General features: G+C 35.8%; 1 protein-coding gene across 1 annotated transcript in view; it reads left to right on the top strand.

Moving 5' to 3' along the window:
• Positions 1-21,507, top strand: part of PRKN (parkin RBR E3 ubiquitin protein ligase) — a 614,220-nt gene that overhangs the window by 226,061 nt on the left and 366,652 nt on the right. Inside the window, exon 6 of the mRNA XM_037391827.1 lies at positions 14,300-14,415. Within this exon, the coding sequence (XP_037247724.1) occupies positions 14,300-14,415 (116 nt within the window). The remainder of the gene's footprint in view (positions 1-14,299; positions 14,416-21,507) is intronic.

The raw sequence follows: 21,507 nt of genomic DNA, 5'->3' as shown, positions 1-21,507 counted from the left end.
TGCTGGGAAAAGGTCTATTATGGATCTGGAAAAAGTGACTGAAAGGATATTTGTCATATTAAGGGCTGGACTCCTTTGCTGTTGGTAGGTCATGTTTTAGAAGTGATGGGTTTTGTTTCCTCAAGAGTGAAGGGGGCAAAGCAAAACCACATCTGATACCCAGCTGTAACTTCTCTCTGAAATTGGAAGGGTGCATTTTTAGAATTTGCAGGTCTGCACATTTAAATGAAGTGTGCACATCTTGCAGATAAATGTATTTCTCATTTTAACTACCAGTTACCCTGAAGGGATTATTTTGCAATGTACTTATCCAAGGTCTTCCTACATAAGTATTACATATTCACGAATATACAGACTGTGTGATAGAACATTTGTTTTCAAGTTGTGAGCTTGCCTAGTGAACATTGTTGCTAATAAATGAGATTATGCTTGTGCGGAAAGTATAGCAGTCAGGAAACTGCAAAGGCAGTAATGAGTGCATACCAGTATTTGCAAAACACTGTTTAATTGCTTATGCCATCTATGGGAGAATTTTGAGTCCAAAAAAATTTTTGTCATAATAAATACTATTAATGGACCTGTTATGTTTGTATGAACATAACCTTCATGAGGCCAAATTCATCTCAGCTCAGTTACCTCTGCAAGCTGTATATCTTACACAGGGAACTCGAGCAAAACAGATCAGTATCTCTACGTGTGGCCCTGCTGTCCCATACTTGTTAAGTCAGGGGCAACTTTACTTTCTGCCAGTTGTTATGCTAGAGTGCTGCTGGTACTCTGGACAGTGTGAGTTAGGGCCCATTCATGTGTATGCTGTCATGTCACTGTGGTGCACTCAGTAGCTGTGAGCACCCATGTATTTACAAAGCTGGGGATTCGGCATGATATGCTTAAAACTTTGTGAATAAGGTAATGCATCTGGACAGTTGTTTTTGTTTAATGCCCATGGTAATGTCTGTGTCTCTATTTTTCTGTTATTTTCCTGGAAGCCAGTTACAAGGCAGTGATTTTGATCATGCATTTATATCTTTCAGATTACCACTTTTCTTTACATAAAACTGAAGTAAAATAGTTTAATAATAAATTTTAAACTTTTTTCTTTCAGAAATACATTTTTGAGATAATTTGCCAGTTAAAATTTCAACAAGTTAGCAGGTTTTTTTGCAGAAAACATTTTATACTATTCATGTACTGTTCATGCTCTTATTTAAAGATTCTAGTATCATGTATATCAATTTTTAGTCACAATTTCAAACAAATTTACATTTTGATCCAAATAAGGGCATGGATTTAGATTTATGCAAATTATTTTGACTAAGTATGATTTTACAGCTATTTCTACAGGTGGAAACCTACTTATTGAAATCAGGGTGCAGAAAAATGTTTTGCAAAGGAGAAGGGTAAGAGAGTCCTGCCCACAGCCACCTGTCTGGTCAGAAGACCAGCAGAAATGAGAGCAGGAAATAGCACTGGTTAAGAAGAAAATGTGTTCCCAGAAGTAGAGGGAGATGCGAACCATGCCCCACTTACTGTTCCTAGGAGGATCACAAAGTCAAATGTTGCTGCTAAAATTCTTTATGCCTGAAGTCCAAGTGGCACAACATTGCTTATTTGCAGCTAGTAAGTTTTCTTGGGCCCCAAAAGAGTGATGCAAACCACATATCGTGAACTAAGCCTGGGTGTGCCCACTCCTGAACTCTGCTTGTGAGATATGCTAGCTAGCATCACATAAAATGTGTGTGGGACTTTGCTAACACTGCAACTGTATGGATGACTCTGTTCAATCACTCAGAAGTGCTCTTGGATATTCTTTAACAGCAAGCTGTTTACTAGTGTGGATGTATCTTTGTTTTCCCTGGATACAATCTAAGTTAGGAAAAACAAATTTTTTGTTTGTTTGTTTTTGTGATGAAGACAGCATAAATAAAGGTTTGCTGGGAAAACCAAATATACATCACTTTAGTGAAAACATTCTATCAAGGCACCATCAGCATTGTATTAAAGTTATGCAAAAAACCACCTACACTAGACATGTATTAAATTCTCAAGAAAAAATGTCCACATCTTTGTGTTTTTAATAATAGAAAATACCTTTTCAAATCAAATACTGTGCTGTCAACTATTGATAAATGTTGGCTGCTTCTCTACTGGTATGCACATGAGATAAGTTTATTGTGTTAAATGGTTGTTTAACTTATTTGCTGCATTTTTCAGATTTCAATTTCTTATGCTAGAAACTATAGGTATGAGTGCAATGGAAAAATAATTTCTCTTTTTCCTAACAATATATTATACAGGAGATAATGAATCTCCCACTGTGACTTATGGTTTTTAGCTCATCTTGCATATATATTGCATCTAGCTTATCTATATATATTATATATTGAAAATATATTAAAAAAAAAGACAGACACCGTTGACTAAATGCTAGAGAACAAATTCAGCTTACTGCAAAGGTTTTACTGAGTTTTGCAGTACAAGATTAACCAGACAAGGTTTTTGATTATTTTTTTGTGGGGGTGGGGGGGCGGTATTTGTTTGACTACCCACTTCATTTACTGCAGGCCTCTAACTTTAAAGAACATCTAGTAAACTCTTAAGAACCTCCAGGGAAAGTTTTCGCAAAACTTTAGTGTATAATGCCATTTTAATAGGTAGTGGTATTATTGATTCCATAACGATGCTGTGTGCATGTTTTTTTTAATGTATGAGTCATGTAAAACACTGTCCACTTATTTTTATTTTGTAAATTTGAAGTAATAAGCCATACATTTAATTATTGAAAATAATTATAGGACTGTGAGATAGTTCTACTAGACATTATAGTTTAAGTTGTGCTTTTAAAAACATTATCTAAAATACTCACCTCACTCATGAAGCATCTTTATCTCATTTCACAGAAGTGGAAGGAACAATTGTAATGTTCCTTCTGTAAGGAGTTATGTACAGGTTATACTTAGCTGAAACCAATAAAATCAAACAAACATATACATAGTCCTTTTCCCTCCTTGAATGATGGTGAGAGAATCAAATATTTGCTTCTGTTTATTTGTGTGACTATATTTAAGAAAAATTCTTCTTTTCTATTTATCATATGTTCTGGGCATAATGCAGAGTATTTTGTTTAGTTGCTTTTTGTTTTAAGAAAGTTTCAGTTTGCGTAATGCAGCACAACTATTCTGTTTGACAGTTCAGTCCATGTAGAAGTAAAAGATTTAAACCAGAGATTTAGGGGAGAGAAAAAATAGACACATCTAAATTTACTCTTAAACCTATCAACTCTGGCAACCAGACAAACCTGAAAAATCATTATTGGAAAAAATTTGCAGAATTTCCCCAAACCTTTGGGTTTCATGTGTCTTGCTTTATGTGGGTTAGACAATACCTCTCTGTGTGTAGGTGGGACACCAGATCTGCTCTTTAGCATCTTTGTAGAAAGGAGAGTAGTAGGAGCACAAACCCTAATAACTCAGTAGAACTCAATTAAGAATAGCATAGCTGTAGGTGTGCTAACAAAATCCATAGACGTGGCAAAGAACATGCTTCAAACGAAAAGTAAAAGCTGCTGGATGTCAAATAGAATTCATAAAAACCCATTGCCTATTCAGTGAGTATTCAGGAGATTCCAAATATTTGTTAGTAAATTTTTGAGTCTTCAGAGCAAAAGGTGAACATATCTCATACAGAAGGAAAGAACAACATTTCTGCCATTTCCTCCCTTTCCTCCTCTCACTGTTCCCAACTAGGACATCTGTGCTGGTTTGTTCTCATTCCTGTCTTGATCTATGGCAGGCATTGGAAAGATGACAGAGCAAACTGTCCAATTTTTTCAAAGCTAAGACACACAGATGAGTCAGAGCCACTCCTGTAGTATTACAGCTTAATTTTGTCTGTTCAGTGTCCTCACATAAACACTAACGCTCCCCCAGGCAGCCTTAGTGCTAAATGAAAGGTGTCTTAGTACTATTTCAGCTGTGTTACAGGCTTGTAGATCATCCATATGGTTAATGGATGGGTGTGAGTCTGTAGGATATTGGTGATATTAGTTGAAGGCTGAAAACCTAAACCCCAAAATAACATCATTTTTTAAGATGGTTGTGGGATTAAAAAAACCTTTTTTCTAAGCTTTGAATCTGCCCGGCTCCTCTGATATCCAGGGATAGGCAAAATTTAAATGTTTTTGTTGAAATAGGATTGGGTGGATTGGAATCTACTGCATATATTGCAGAAAACCAACAATATTTATAGACTAGACTGTGGAATTGGTCTTGTCATGTAGAATACTCATGAGAAGTCAGTCGGTTAAAGAAATTATGTAGTTTACTTAGATATTTGTTATTTTTTAACTCTGTGACATTTTCTCTGAGGCTCAGTATAAGATTCTTTGGGAGACCTTACAACATAATGTCACCTGTGCAATAATTACAGCTGAAGTATGGGAGTCCTGTTTCTCATACACTTTAGCCTTTTTCTGTAGTCCTTTTGGATTCTTGATCATTATCTTTACCCCAAGTGCTTGTTAGCATGGTTGGGAAAGAAACAAATCACTCAAACCTGTAATTGCAAACAACTTTTTATGCCATAAGAAGCACAGCCTGATGATCTGATATCATATAGTATTTGAGTTTGTTCCCTCCTCAAGCCCTTTTTGTGGCTTATGTTCACATATAAATTCAAATCTGATTGCCAGAGAAAATTAAGCTCAAAGTAAAGGATTGATTCTCTACAGGAAACACTTGATAACAAATTTAGACAGTTGGATTCTACTTTTAAAGAGGCTGATGGGAAAGTTTAAGCCCTAGAAATCAACACTAATGTTCAGGACATGATGATTATAATACATTCTAAGTAGCTACTCCGAAACTGAGACTTCCTCTGTGGCTCAAGTAATTCAAAGGAACTTTTCCAAAATCAAATGTTTCATACATGCTGAAACCTGGTGAACCAATTCAAAAGAAAATTTGGGTTAGGCTCCACAGGCTGGGTAGATAATTTAATCTTCCTGACTACTACAGTCTTGATTCAGCCTAGAAATTATTGTTCATCAGAGATTACATTTCCAAATGAAACATGGATGAAAAAAGGTAGGAGCAGAGAAGGGAACCTGACCAAGGAAGATGTAAACCTTTCACATTGTTTTATATGAAAGCATAGCCATTCTTAATGAAATATTGTTTACTTACAGTTATCTTACTGTATCTTTACATACCACAGACATTACAGTACCTGTGACATGTTAGTTAGGCACTTCTGGTGATTGGCTGAATCTCTGTGGTGCCTTTGATTCCACTAGAAGGTAACATTCCGGGCAAAGAACCATTTTATAAGAGGGCATGATGCCCTACAGCCTTCATTTCTTTGTCTATATTATGAGAAAATGGGTGATAGAAGAGCTGGATCATGCTGAAGAGATCTGTTCATTCTGTCTTTGTGTCAGGATCATATTGCTACTCAAAGGAATGACAGCAGAATTAGTGACAGGAATGTTTGAGCCTGAGCAATTGCTTGCAGAGAAATGAAGCAAGCATGGTGTGTGGCTGCCTTTAGACAAGCAAAGCAAATGAGAAATGCTGCTGTTAAAAAAGAAAAATCACTTTCACACACACTTTGCTGGCTGGTTGAAGTAGTATTGTATGGGCAGTAGCTGCTAAGGGATCCCCAAGGCATTTGTGCTCTTTGTTTCCACTGTGTCTTTTCTAGTAGACAAGGAAAGAATAATACATGATAGCTACTGCATTTTGCATTGCTTTTCTCACACACAAAAGGGCAACAAAACCATAGTAACATGTTATCTTCAGAGCCCAGATTTCATTACAACCTTGTATAGTTAATAACCCATCATACCACTTTTTTGAATCTTAATTATATCTGTCTGCTTTTTTTATATATTATCACAAATTATTAACTGAAAAGTAATAGCTGTTGGTTGGTTTGTTTTGTAGTGCAGACAGTAGGTATGCAAGCTGTATGCACGATTGTACAAAACCAGTCTTGGTATAAATCACTGAAAAATCACATATAATAAGTGATGGTTCCATGAGAGGTGGTTAACAAGATCGTTTTAATGATTAATCTTGGTTATATCACATTAGACTGCTGATTAAAACTGAAAGATAGGTATAGCTGTCCTGTAAATTTTTGAGCAATACTTCTGTTGTTCTTCCAATAAATTCTGGAAAAATGGAAGATAGAAATTGTCCCTTGGCAAGGACAAAAAATATGTAAGAAATGATTGTTTGGTTTGGTTCATTTGTGGTTTGGGTTTTTTTTTTTAAAGAATGTAGATAAAAGTGGCAGCTGGGTATGATGAGAACAGAAGCTGTTGCTGTTTTGTAGCCCTTGAAAATGTATCATAAAAATAATTTATAATGACTTTTTAGATGCATTTTTGTATGCCTGAACCTTAGCTCTAAGTGACTTGGTCAGGACTATAACACTAGGTCTTGTAAAGAATTGAATATGATGTACATTTCTCATCCCGTAATCCCACTACACTTAAAATACTTCCCATATCATAAGCTTTCTGTTCAAGTATTTGGTGTACAAAAAAATGTTTTTGATATCCTCAACTGAATAAAAGGTATGGTGGATTTGTTTGATTCTGAGAGAAAATGGTACTGTATGTTTTCAGCGTTTTTGTCTCATGAATATATTTAAAGTCAACAAAGAATGAGAAGGAGATATTGTAAAGATGTAATGACACTTCTCTGAAATATAACGTGTCTTTTAGTCACTTGGACACATTTAGATTGCCACTGTTCCTGCTGAACTGAAAAGAAAGTTTGGAAATATGCAGGAGAGTAACACTTCTGCCCCAAACTGGTGCTTGTCCCAAAAATGTAATAATAATATTAAAATTTGACTCCTTCCATCCCCCATCCTTCGCACAGGTCAGCACATTGGTGTGATCACTGAGACCAAGCATATTCAAACTGCCTCAGTGAAGAGCTGGCAATGGATGCTCATCCTAAAGAGCTTTTATCATGAATAACAGATCTTCTTAGCCAGAGGCAGTTGAGAAGGGCAATGGGGTTCAGTCAGAAAGCAGATATTAGAGAAATGCTTTTTCTTCTACGTTTTTATGCTGCTTTTCTCTCTTGCCAAATTAAATAAGTATATACTTCTTACAGACATTGAGATTTATTATATCAGCACTTTACTGTCATTTTTCAGATCAAAAGTTCTTTTAACTTATCTTTGAGGTCAGCTTAATTATCAGCAGTATATTAACAAGACTTGCTACATGACATTTGATCTCTCCTGGGTTATCAGTTTTTCTCCTTACACCCCATAAAAGCATTTCTTTGAAAGTTCACACTTCTGACCACACCCACAAAGTGCCATGCTGCCCTTCTGCTGCATGTTCTATATCAGGGATTTTGTGGATTTGAAGGTGTAAAAGCTGAGGTAATTTGTGTAGAAATGTATATAAAATATGCTGGTATTGGGCTTTTGTTTTCATTCTTGTTGATTGTTCTGATTCCATTCTGATAATGTAAGTCTGAGATCAGGTGCCGAGTTTTTCCAGGATCCTCTTTCAAACAGAAAAAATAGTTTAAGAAACTTCTTTTACAGCAAATAAGTGTTGTCTGAGTGTAGTGATTATGCTTTTGATAGATTTGAATTGGTACTGGTATGTGAATGGTTAAAATCTTACATTAAAATCTTTAATATTTGCATCACAGTATTTGTAAACTCTATAGTAAGGACCTTCAAATTCACTGTCACTTAATCACCTTGATTATTTTCCTGCTTAATCTTAATAGAGAATTATCAGTGAATCACACATATTATTCCACTTTTTGTAGTGATCAATTTATATATTTAATTCTGGAACAGTATTAAGGAGTTACATGTTGCAGTTTGAAGGCTGATCTAATACTATGCACAACTCCTTTTGCTTAAAATGAGTTAATAGCTTGTTTGTCCACAACTGCTGAGACAGTCCATGAGAGCTGTATTTATTTGTTGTTTGCCTAGGAGGTGGTCCAGCTAGCCGTGCCCAAGGGGCAGTTCATTTCCCACCTTAGGGAAGTCAGCTGCCCTTGGAAGAGGATTTGCATTATAGGTATCATGATCAAGCATTGAGTTTATGAACCACAGGAAATCCGCAGAGAGAATGTTTGATTTTGATTGGAACGTCAAGTAGGAAAGAAATATTCCTGAATAGAGATCATCTTAAAAGTAGTGGCAATGATAGGAGCAGAGCCTAATGTTAGTTTCTCAGCTACAAGTGTTGCAAAAGCAGTTCTAGCTGAACTCCAAACATTGAAGAAACAGAAAACTTTGCTTGTCTGAAATTTAGGTAGCTATAGGAATGCTTTCACTTTATTTGTGTTTTTTTTACTCTAACCCAATCATACATTAAAATTTGAATTATGAATAATAATTTTCTTCCTTTGATCTTAACAGATGTTTAGGTCTCAGAGTCATTGTTTAGTAAAAACAAACCATGAAGAGTAGCGTTCTCTAAATAGTTGGTACTAGATGGTGCTCGCAATGCTCAGCATCTGATCGGAGGTTCTTGGTAGCATCTGCTGACCTGCATAGGGGAATTGGGAAGTTGGTGGTGCACGCCACTATTTTGAGGAAGATGTATTTCCATAACCAGAGGTAGTTAAAATACCGTTGGCTCACAGAAAAAAGTGGAAGTCTTATCAGCGCATTCATGATATCATCACAAAATCATTTAAGACTTGATTGTTGTACAGCCAACAAATGATTCTTAGAGATAACAGCCTTCCTCATATTAGTTAGCCAGTGCAATTCAAACAGGTTTTCTCACACTTTTTACTTACTTAACTTTAAAAGCAGTGCCTGTTCTACTTGTGAACTGTGACATTTTGCAGACTTTTTTTTTTTTTTTGCCACAGATATACCTATGGCCTGGAAAGCCACTGCCTCTAATTCTTCTGGGATGTGGGAACCTTAAAGTATCTCTGCTCCAAATTGAACACAGTCTTTCCCAGAACATCTCAGAAGAAATATTTCATTCCACAGCTGTTCAGAAGTAGGTTTCTTTCAGTCTGTCTTCAGACCCACCAAATATCTACTTAATTTTTCAGTTGGAAAAGGAAATGAAGCTTTATCACAGGAGTGTGCCACAATGGCATTGAAGTTTTCTCTCAATCAGGTGAATAATTATGGTGAAACAGATGAAAGTAGGTAAGTGCTGATAATCTGAAAAATGAAAACTACACCTTCAATGGCTATAACACATTCATAGTTGGATTTGCCTATCCATTCTAAATAAACACGTGTGGAAATCATTAGGGGAAAAATACCATAGTGCCCCCCCCCCGGCCCTGCCTTGTTCTGTAGCTTATTGAGAAAATGGAATAAGAAGTGCAAAGGCTGAGTTTCCTTAGGATTTTTAAACAACTTAACACAGCAGTGACTGAGGAGCAGAGATAGGAACCTGTATTTTCATGTATATATGTTGTGTATCAGCTGAAGTACAGGCTGTCTGTGTTTTTTCTGACAGTGGAGTAAACTGGACTGGGGAACATGTAGCAAAAGGGTGAAGTTTCTTCTGGGTTCTATTCTGTTTCAGACCCTGGCTTCCAAGTGATGGTTTGTGTATGACTTTGGTCTTTTACTTAATGTTGGTTACTTGACCATGTAGAAAACAATTTGCTTATCATCAGCAGTTAAGCATACACAAACCCCTTTGTTTAAAAAGACAGAATTTAGGGAGAGATATTATTGGTAAAATATCAGGTTTTTTGATAAATTAAAGCATTTTCTTGAGTTTCATAAAAAGTAACTAACACTGACCATGTATCTTTGAACCTTTTCTTCCCCCTTGCACTTTTTATGATGTTGTGTGACACAGAAGTGGTAAAAGGAGTGAAAAGTGAAGAATATGACAAAAGTATGTAAGAGCAATGCCTGCTCCCTTCTCCGAATAACAATCTATCAGATACATTGCCAAAAGAAAGACATTTGTAGTATTAAATAGAATGTTCGCAATTTTATGGGACCCATGCCTTTAGGTAAGAAAATGATCTAAAGGCATTCACTGCAGTAGAAGGTGACCATAAAACTACTCACTTTCAGAACTAAGAAAAGCTCTAAATTTTGTCTCAGCTTTTGCAGTAATTTCTTGACATCCTTACTCATTGCTGGACAGAAATTCTTAAAAAAAAAAAAAGCATTCATCAGAAATTTTTGTACCAATGAGAACACAAGTGCAGAAAGGAATAATAATGTGATCTCTATTTAAAAATATTTTAGAAGTGATCAGATAGTGACGTAGACTGCATGAACTTTTGCCTGTCCCTTTGATGTTATTCTGTAAGGGGTTTTTTTTATTATTATAAGGTTAAAATTCTGGAAGGATTGTCTCATACAGCATAACAACTATAGAATAGGGAGACATTTTGATGTCAACTTTAAGAAGTAACAACTGCTCATATGAGTGTGAAACTCTGTGGCAGTATTAGACGATTAGTCCTATATTGGCTGACTCCAAGGTCTCTACACCTATTTGGGAATTATAAATTACTTAGATTAAACAATCCAGCAAATTTCCCTCCTTAGGCTATCATACACCAGGTGAAAGACTGTATAAAAGAATAGCTACATTTACATGCCTTATGACATGCAAGGCTGGAGGGTGATAAGTTGCTAAACTCTTCCCCTATTTATCTAACTCTCAGCAATTTCATTGTCAGAATCAGTTGAGAAGCAACTTGTACTGATGGGTTTTCTTTGTAACTTCATACATATATGCCCTGGTATACAAAGGTTGTGCTTGCATCACAAGAAGTATGTTAAGTCTCTGGAAAATCTGGTAGGTGTAACAAAAACTTGTGGATTTTTATATTTAATGCAGTGTGTAAAACCAGGCCACATAAATTTTTGTTTGCAACTGGAAACTTAACTGAGTTCATGACTTTTAAAAGCTTTCAAACAATTGGAATGTGTATAACTATGATTAAAAAAATAAGATAAAATGTGGGAATGTAGTCCACACTGTGCCAGAACTGTCATGCACTCAGTATACTGAGTTTTTCAGATTCCAATCTCTCCTTGTATTTCTGAGCTCCCATCACAGCACTGATGTCTCAGGCCTACAGACATGGACTGTTTGTGTTGATTTTGACGAAATGGGCATTAATGTGGATTGATACCTTTTGGTTTTGCAAGAGTGAACATTTTCTAAGTGGGTTGGTTTTACTGTACTGCTAGTCTCAACACATTTGTTATAAATGATGTTTTTATTGTTTAATCTTTAATATTTCTTCTGAATGAACACTTGACATATAATCCTGAGGGATTTTGTTTTCTGTAATTTTAATAAGCCCTCTATTCTCTTTGCATTTAATATTAAGATTTTCTATTTCTTTAATTGCAGTTTACTCAAGCAGGGAATCTTTCAATGAATAGTTTTGAAGAGCGGCAATATTTTCTTTTGTTATTTCAAATAGTATTTTCACATTCCATAATGTCCTTCATTCAGCAACGCCAAAGTACATCATAAATATAATTAGTAGAGGAATTTTCTTAGAGCAGTGTTTGGGCTGATAAACAGAAGTACAGAAAAGTAATTTTCCTAACGCTACAAGAGAAGGTATTTTGGGAAGTACCACAAGACTAGATTTCCCCCACCACCACCTTTTTTTTTTTTTTTTTGGTTGGGTTTTTTTCTGTTCCCTTGAGTTGTAAGCAATAATCCATACATCTTGGAGTATGGAATAAGAAATGTATTACTTTATTTCTCTTCCATCTTCATTAAAGAGCTTCCGTGATGAGAAACTTACAGACACTGTGAGGTGTTATCAAAAGCAATTAGAATCATCAAACAGATGCTCTTTAGGAAAAAAAAAAAAGTCTAAAGCTATTTCAAGTGTTTTAGAGCTTACTTCCTTTATTACTCTTTTTCTTTTTGCTTGTGACTGACCCAAATAAATTTTTATTATAGTGGGTAAGCAATTTTATCAAAAATTGTTTTTCTTTGGTATGTTTCCTGGCCCGTAGTTTATCTGTTCTGGAGTAGTGAGTTGTCAATAATCTGTTAGTTTTATGCAGAGGATGTAATGAAGCAAGGAGATACTTTCAAGACTTCCCCTGCATTGAAATAAATCCTTCTTACCAATTTGTTCAAACAAAAATAAAATCAAATTAAAGGACAAAAAAACCCTAAGCTCCAAAAACTCATCAGCAAATAATACAAAGATTAATGGATACATTTAAACATTTGAAAATAAATTGAAGTTACAGATATATGTAGGATTTTCATGTACTCTGGATGAATATGTACTTCCATTGACTCATTCCCAACTGCTGAAATGCTTCAAGTTGGTCTGATATTTAACGTTTGTGTGTGGAACTTGGTCTAGGAGAGAAAAAAACCATGGAAACTAATGTCTAAGGATGACTTTAAGCATATTTTCTTGCTTGGGACTGCTTTCTGATGTTATGAAACAGGACAGAAAGATGATACAGTTATTAAAAAAAGTTAGCTCTATGTAAATACAAAAAAGTGAGTACTTCAAAGGTTTTGAGAACAATTACTTTGTTTTAAAAGTAGGCTCACCTTTAAACTATACTTATGCTTGTTTAAAGGTGTGCCTATTTTGAAAACCTATACTCTTACCCCTTAGTTCTCTCAAACTGCTACTAACACATGCTTCACACAATGAGTCCTTAACTTACAGTGGAGTTTGAATACTTTGTGTTGAATCTGTTGCATATGTCAGTGCCTCTCTGAGAAGCAGGTTTGACTAACCTGGGAGAAAAGCTGTATTAATACTTCTCATATCCCTGCGTAACACTGTATTCGTCTCATGTAGAAATATACAACATATCTAAATGATCACCACTGAGAAAAAACCAGTATTTGGCAGCTGTTCTGCAGATGAACTCCATACCACAAGGCTCAAGGCAGTCAGAAAGTAAAAGCTTTTTCTGGACTGATTTTAGTACAGTTTGTAGTAAATCTTAGTGCAGGGCAGTATAAAGGTAAAAATAATTTTGTATCAAACGAGACTGACTTCATTCAACCACACACATTCTCTTGCATTCATATACTAACAAACACTAAAATAAGTGTCCAGATAGTCTACCTAGGAACTTGAGGTGACACTAGGAAATGTCACCTAGCAAGTCTTTTTCATGATTTTTGGCTTGTTCTTAATGCTGGGGTTTGGATGGTAACAGTAACTGTATTTTTTTTCTTCATCCCAGCCACCTCTATAAGTCACTAGGAAACGCTACTGGTTTATTCACTGTCTCTGTCCCTTTTTCTTTTGCCGCAGGTTACCCGCCCTACCCCCAGTCTGGGTTTCTTGAGAATCATCTCTGATCTTAATATTTTAATGCCATGAACACCTGTCATTCTTTTATGCCTTCTCGTCATTTCTTCTGATGCTTTTACACTATTACCTTCCAATTCACACTTTTATTTATATAAGTCTTACTATTTTCAGTATAAACCTCCACGATTTGATTCGGGGAAAAAAGGACTCATAGGAACAAAGAAACTCCAGACTGTACTCTGTGGCTCCTATTGCAAAGCATGTGTTCAAACTGCTTTTATTTACATATGCATAGAGTGATTTAGACATTTAAAACAATCTCATGTAACAAAAACTTATCAAAGCACAGCATGATTGGTATGGCTTTCCCTGGGGTGCAGTGGAAAAGGGAATAAAACACACAGTTGTGTAAAAAGTATTACGCAGTCTAAGAGGCTGTATGTAGCGGTATGGACTAAAGCAACTTAATTCAAATACATTATAATATATAATTACAAATGTAATGTGTCCTAAGAGAGCTAGAGCTTGCCTTTAATATGATGGTAAAATCTTATCATGTAGATTGCCAACATCGCAAAAGCAAGGCTAGACTTTAATAATTTAGACTTAAAATCCTGTGTTCTGGAGTTCAGAAAATGGTAACATCTGTTGTGTAAAAAAAAAAAAAAAAAGTGGATGTATTAATAAATACTGACAATGCTTAGTATTCTACCCTTGATCTTGATGACTATACTTAGATGAAGTCAAGAGGAAGTGTTTTTTTTCCTAGAAATGCAGAAAATCACAGAATGCATCACACTGATATTAAATTATTATACAAGTAAATATCTTCTTGACTAGGGAAATTACTGAACAAAATATGCACCTAGACTGGTATCTTTGCAAGGGTTTCCTTGTAAACCTTTGCTAATGGTTGTTGTCCTTTTCTGTCGGCAGTGGTGATTTGTCTGTTGTCTCAAATGTCACTTAGCCTAAGATAAAAGAAGGACACATGGCAGGTATGTAATCTTCTCTTTATCTCTGCTTCAATATTTCAGGAGTTTTACTTTAAATGTGGAGCACATCCAACCACTGACAGTGAAACATCTGTGGCTTTGAACCTCGTTACAACAAACAGTCGCTGTATCACATGTATAACATGCACAGATATTAGGTAAGTACAACAAAAAGTGTCAGAGATGCACAGTTGCTATGCTTGAGACTACAGCACTTTCAAAGAGCTTTTCTTCCTCTGCTGGTTTTCCCTTATAGACATTTCCCCCCTACCCCACCTCAGTATCGTGCTGGAAAATGGGTCACATTTTCCGGTGTGCTCTTTGTTTTGCTGGTATGATTACGATTTATATTTTGTACCTTAGTTAGGTTTCCACCTGCAACTCAACTGCTTAATTTCTAACTACAACCTCAAGTGCTCAAGATAGTGGCATAAGTGTGTAGATCTTCGCTGCTAATTTGTGTTTAAGAGCCAGTGAAAGAAAGCCCAGTTTTGAGGGGGATAAGCTGTTCCTGCAGAAAGGAGCTTTTTGGTGTTTGTTTTATAAATCAAATGCATCTGTTCTCATGTTGTTTATTGCAGTTTTTAATACTGTAATCCATCTTACTCTGTGGTATTTGGGCACATATATTCAATACCATTACTTGTAAATGCATGGATTAAAAACCAATTGTCCGGGCAAGACAGCTACCATTGTTGTGAAGAATTACCTGAAATACATTTATCTACTGATTAGGAGATTAACTAATGACACCATGTTATACACTCTTAGGTATTGCTGTTGATTGGTCTACACCTTGCAATAGAAGAAAGAACTTAGAAAAATATAGCAGGAAGTGTGAATGAAACTGTTAAGGAGATATATATTTTGGGGAAGAAAAGCTGGATTCCTGGACATAATATAATTATACTATCTCTAAGAGAATCAGAACAAGATATTATTTTCAATAGGAAGTTTGTTGTGCATGCGTGCTGCTGCATTGATAGCAGCTAGTTGGTTGCTGACAGTATTTGGCTCAAGCAAATGAGTCTTAGAGTTTAAAAGATAGTTGTGCATTGAAGAGTATGGTGTCGGTCACTTCCCATATACATAGCATTTACAGCATTGCTGCGTGTCTCTTTCAGAGACTACCTTGCAGGCAGTACATGCTGAATTACTTAGGTAGCTTGTCACCAGTGGTTAAGTCTGCAGCAGTATTAACCTCTCTGTAATTGAAGATAATATGAAGTTTCCATTCTGAGCCCAGCTTTCTCCTTTTCCCAAGAACAAGAGGGAAGAATATGAGCCATAAATATGCTTACTTAAGATTGAGAACTGGCTGTCATTATTTCTTTCAAATTTGAAATGGGTATGTTGTCATTTTCCTGAATTGATATATTCAGTACAGACCTATTCAACCATATTCATGAAGTAGTATTTTTTTTTCTTTGTTTTGTGGCAAAATCCTAAAGGAAAGAAAGAGGTAATTTTCTGGGTTTGCTTAGCTGAACCGTTCCCAGAACAAACTGCTGGCTTTCTTTACTAAGTAGTTTAGTGGGATTATTTATTGACATGTCATAATAGCATATCAGTTCTCATTGATTTAAATTAAGGCATCCAATAACTATGGGAGACCTAACTTACAGTAGAATTTTCGCTCAGCACGTAAACTGGGAATACTTACTTATGAATAAACTTACTGGACTTATATGCTAAACAGGAAAGGAAGACATGTTTTTCCTCTTGGCCTCATGCTGTTCACAGTCTTTCTAGCTTATAGGACCCCTTTTGAAATGCCATTAAATGATCTTAAAATAATTTATTTCTAAAAATTTCTAGGAGTTCTGACTGAGTACCCTAAGAAACAGGATAGGATTTGCGTTGGGTGCCTGAGCATCTGACAAGGCACTAGCAATTCCTAGTTATGACGGGCACAATAGGCTGTTTGAAGTTACTCATACACATAATAATTTTCAGTCTTTTCTTTATTTTGCATAGCAGGTTCAATTGTTCATAAATAAGTTTGTCTTCCATTATGAGGCATAGAGATACTTTGAAAATAATAAACATTCAGTTTAGTTTTTCTGAATGGCTGACAGATTTTATTTGATCATAGGAAGATCCTTGAAGCCCAAGGCAAGAGAGGAGAATTTGGTGGCAGGTATTATAAAAAGTCTACAGAGCAGTTGTATCTCCTTCAGTCTCTAAAAAGACAAGGGAATACCCTTCTGACCCAGTATGTCTTGTAGGCCGTGGAACTGATTGTTCGGTAGGAGGCAGTGAAATTAGTTATGCTAAGAGTGAACAGGAGAGACTCCAGCAGCCTTCTTGCAGTTATAAAGGTTGTAAATGCACTAATACATTTATGTAGCCAGATTTTGACTTTCATACTTCCTAGAGCTATAGGTGTAGGTTTCCTCTCTCATTCAAGTGATGCAGTGAAGCGATGAAGAGGTTATTCTCTCTTCTGCCTTACCGTTTACTTCATAAGATTTTGTGGGTGACCTCTGTTCTCCTGTGCATCTCCTAATCTCCTCCCACCCACAAGCAGGTCTTTTGTACTGGCCTGTGGAACTGCAGAAAATGAAATCAGCAGGAAGTAGGTAATATTATTTCAGTTCCTCTTCTCTTTCATGGTTAACTAACATCAAGCCATTGTACCTTGACTCTGCCTTGATGCAGGTAGCACCATTCCTCGTATGTAAATGCATACGAAAAAGAATTGCAAAATGATAGTTGTTAGTCAACAGAGAAAGTTGTAAGGGTCATTTGAACTCTCCTGACTCATATGGTGTGTTTTCTGGAAAGAGCTGATTTTGGCAGCATCCTCTGTGGTGTATTTACAGAACTGGCTCCTAGGTACAGGTTAAAGGGCAAATATCAATCTCTTGACAAATTGATACCTCAGCATTTTGCGGCAAGGGTGCAGACTAAACTACGTAAGTGGCTAGTTCTCCTAAACCTTCTAAAAATTCACTGGGCAAGTGGAATGGCCTTAGTATGTGTCTGTACTGCTAAATGAAGGAGGACCAACAGCTGATCCCTGATCCCAAGCAAAATGGTAATGACAGACAGGTATCCCACACAGTACTGTGGTAGGTAGCCTGGCTCTTCATCACAGCCAGTTTATGCTGATCTTGAAGCTGAAATCCAAAGGCTCATTGCTGAAACTAGATCTGCAATGAATGCATACTTTATAGCCTAGCGGTAAAATGGCATGAAAAAGAATTATTCCTGTCCTAGTATTCCCTGCTTAGGGCTCGGGTAGCAATAGGTCACCGAGCACCATGAAGTGCAGTGAAGAGGTAAAACTGCTGAACTAGCAGCTGAGCTTTGTGTATCTATGTCTAGGACCTGTGTCCACTGGCTTCTCAAGAACTCTAGGTATTTTAAGAATGCAGGAAAAGTTGTCTGTTCCTGAATAAAAAAACCAACCAAACAAACAAACACCCCCAACAAACGACAACAACAAAAACAAACAAACAAAAAAAGACATAAAAAAAAAGAAAAAAATTCCAAAATTAGCTTCTGTAGGCAATATTAGAGGAATAGAGGAACTAAAATGGAAGAAAGTTGTTCTATCTATTATTGATACACATTTCTGTAATAACTGTAAAGTTTTGAGAATCCATACATTAAATGCTGATTATCTTTCAAAAGCTTGATTTTTAAAGCCATAAAAGACTATTATGCAGTTTTTTGTAATATTAAACATTTGTAGGTGATATCAAGAACTGACATACCAAGAAGACCGACTGTATTCTGTTTCTTTTTTTTGTATGGCCAGTCTTGTGAGTTATTAAAATACAATTTCTCATGTATCTTTGCATGAATTAAATAATTTTCCAATTAAAGATGTGACAGAAATTATTTTAGTTCCTATTTCTGTTCAGTTGCAAAGATGGTCAAAGGTAACACCATTTTGCAAAGAGCTCGAGATCAAACAATGAAATCATTTATCAGTGTTGCACAAAAGTTATGGTAAATTCTTGCCCTACTTATGAAATCTTTGCTCAGTTTTTTGAGTCTCTAATTCTTTCTCCAACCTGGCATTCTTGGAATATTTATATATAACTCAAATAAATTACACAAATACTCATAACCTTTTTATTTGAGCTAAACATTTAGGTGACTATAGGTATTTGTGCTGGAAATTATTTTCTAATACTACTATGCAGTTGAAAAATAGCATCCAGGGCATTCTGCAGCTTGTAGGATTTTGTGAGACCTACTTTCATCATTCTGTAGCATTCAGGTGGAAAAGAGGAACAACTGTATTTGTTACATTAACTAATACTTTGTAGTAGCTTCACTAAAGTAAAAAAAAAAAGTGTCTGTTTTTGCAGAAAAATATAAACAGGAAAAGATGAGAACCAGGTGTTGTTTACATATTTTTAAATATTATTGTTCACAGCAAGATATACCATTTCTCTAGGTGTTTCCATCCATTTATCATGGATAGTTAGTCCACCATAGGCAGAGCAGTTAAGCTTCAGAATTCTTGGCAGAGCCTATGTATGGTTTTAGTAAGGTTTGCACAGCTCATAAAAATCATATTTAAAGCAGTACTGTACTCTGTGGTATATAGAAAAAATACAAAGTGGAAGTAATATTTAAGCCTATTGCGGGGTTTTATTCTCAAGTTTACATTAGGCACACTTTGTGTTTGCCTTGGGTTTATATTTGATATGAATATTTTCATGCAGCTCTGACCAACAGAGTGAAATACTTCAGAGTCAAATACCCTTGTAGGGCTATGCTAAATCCATCGGCAGTATTCCATGTAGAGTAATGCCTTCCAATGTATTCTGCTTATCTACAGCAGGGTTAGTGTGAATTGGCAGCCTTTCTGCATTTATTTTTTTTCTGTAGCATTCAAGGTGATGGGTTGCTATTTTATGTCTTTGAAGAAGCTCTTAATAGGTTGAGCAAATGGCTGAAAGTTGAAACAAATACTAAAACTGTGCAGTCCTCAAGGGAAGTTCTGCTTTTGTCAATGGTTTCCAGTAGAAAAAAAGATCAAAGAATGGGTTAGGAGTACCCCAGGGTACCCATAAACCAGGCTCAGGAATAACAGCAGTCTTAAGCAGTGTAAAAATCAAATATGTGGAACAGAAGTGCCTCACGTCATCTTTCACAAACTAGGTAGGGTACAATTCCTAAAGGCACTGTTATTTTTAGCTTCTAACAGATACAAATAAGTGTAAAAAATGTATAGGGCTTGCTGTCACTTAATAGGTAGAAAGAATTCTCTAGAAGGAGAAATACTTACTGTTGTGTTACCAGAATTTTTTATCAAATAAATCCCTGCTTCATAATCTTGGACAAAGCTATGTTTTGCTTTGTTTAGACAGTGAAATCTTGAATTATTTTTTTCTGCTGTTAGGACTTCCTAAACCAGAGTTGGAAGTGAGACTTCATTTGCTAGTGGTGAGAGTTAGAAGTGCATATGCTAGATGTTCTTCAAGGGTAACTGCGATGTAAGGTCTGTCATAATTCTTCTCAGCCAAATCAATTCAGACTGTGATCACATTAGACTCCATGGGCAGGAGCATATTGGAGAAGGTCAGTGCTTGGACAGAAAAACTCAAAGTGAATGTACAATAGGAAGTCCTGTTAGAAATTCAGCTGTCTTGTCCTGCTTTGAATAAAGAATGAATGACTGCTTGTCATTAGGGATAACTATGTGTTAATCTGATCCTGGTGGGACTACTTTGAGCCACCTAAGCTTCTCTCTAGCTCTTAATTAGCCATCTTTCTTCTTAAACCTTTTTTTTTTTTTTTTCCTGAAGAAAAAGTATGACTTAGAAATTTTTTCCCTCCAGAAGCTTGTGCCATCCCCCTATCACTCCTACTCGCTTATTTCTGTTACTGTACAGTCAGAACGGAGACTTAAGTTTTATTTTTATTGGATAGTATTTCCAAATTGGTAAGGGATATAGAATCATTGACTTCTCAGTAAATATATATGTGAACGATTTTCAGTTGTAGATTTCTGCCAAAGGAAGGCCAACTCTCACAGGTTATTATGGAGATTAGGATTTTTTTAATGTTATAGGTGGTGTGCCAAGTTCCTTGTTGATCACTGCATGTTCTCCCATATTGCACACTAACATTTTACATTGCTTTGAAGTCAAGTATTTCATCTATTACAGTTTAAAAAAGTTGTTTAGAAACATCTGAAATAATTTGCCTTACCTTTCTTTCTGTAAATAGCTGGTATTGATGCAGTCTGGATTAAAAAAAAAAAAAAAAAAGGCAAGAATATCAGAGGACGAATATAGTCATGAATATGACAAAAAGTATATGAAGTAGCAGGTCTCCCGTGGTATTCAAAACCTTTAAAATACAAGTAAGTCCACAATCTTTAGTTTCATGATTTGAATCAAATGTTACAACTGAAGGGACAATATGAAAAATTCAGCTTGTGATAAGGGTCCATATCTGAACTGTATAAACATTTTCAAAGTAAAGAAGCTGTTCTACATATTTGATTCAGGTCAATTTTGCTGTTATTTGAAGATAGTTTTACCACAGTCCTGTTCCCTTCTGAGATCAAAGTGCAGGCTGTGTGCAGGTCATGTGAAGTTTTTCAGAAGAGTAAATAGCACCTTATTCTAGATGTATAATTGCTGTTTCTCTTTGATTTTGGGATGTAGGATCATAAAATTACTCCTTCGGCCATTATAATCCAAGCAAATAATTAAATCTATATTTAGTTTATCTTTTTTGAAGTATGTTTTCTCTCTCTGTGACCCGTGTTGGTAATGTGGTCTCTGCTCTAAATCTCTGCCTGTTACATTCTGTTGTTTTTATATGCCTTGACTAGTTCAAAGAGGAGTGGGAAAAAAATATGTTAAGAATTAAATCTACTTTGTCTAAGTACTATGACCATCAGGGACAATGTCTACTGCTTTCTCTCCTAATGCTCCTGAAATTAATGGGATTTCTTAAGAATCACTTACTTAAAGTAACAAATAAATATCAAGCTAAGAAGTGTTTCTAATTGGTTTAGAGCTTTTTTCTTTTCCTGAATATGGTAGCCTACAGGATACTGGTTGTTACAGCTGTAATATTTGAGCTGTGATACAAGCAAAACTGCAGACGAAACATTTTGTTGGCACTTTTGTATTTTGAAATGTGAACAAAATCTAATAATGCCAGTAAGTGACCTTCATTTCTTTAGTGGTGCACACCATGAGTTTTAGACTGAAACACTTGTACCATGGGCCTCTGTAAGATGTGCCTCAGGCATGAAATTCAGTTGCCTT

This window comes from Falco rusticolus, chromosome 6 (genome assembly GCF_015220075.1).
Source record: "Falco rusticolus isolate bFalRus1 chromosome 6, bFalRus1.pri, whole genome shotgun sequence".
NCBI lineage: Eukaryota > Metazoa > Chordata > Aves > Falconiformes > Falconidae > Falco > Falco rusticolus.
This window is presented reverse-complemented; position numbering and strand designations above follow the sequence as displayed.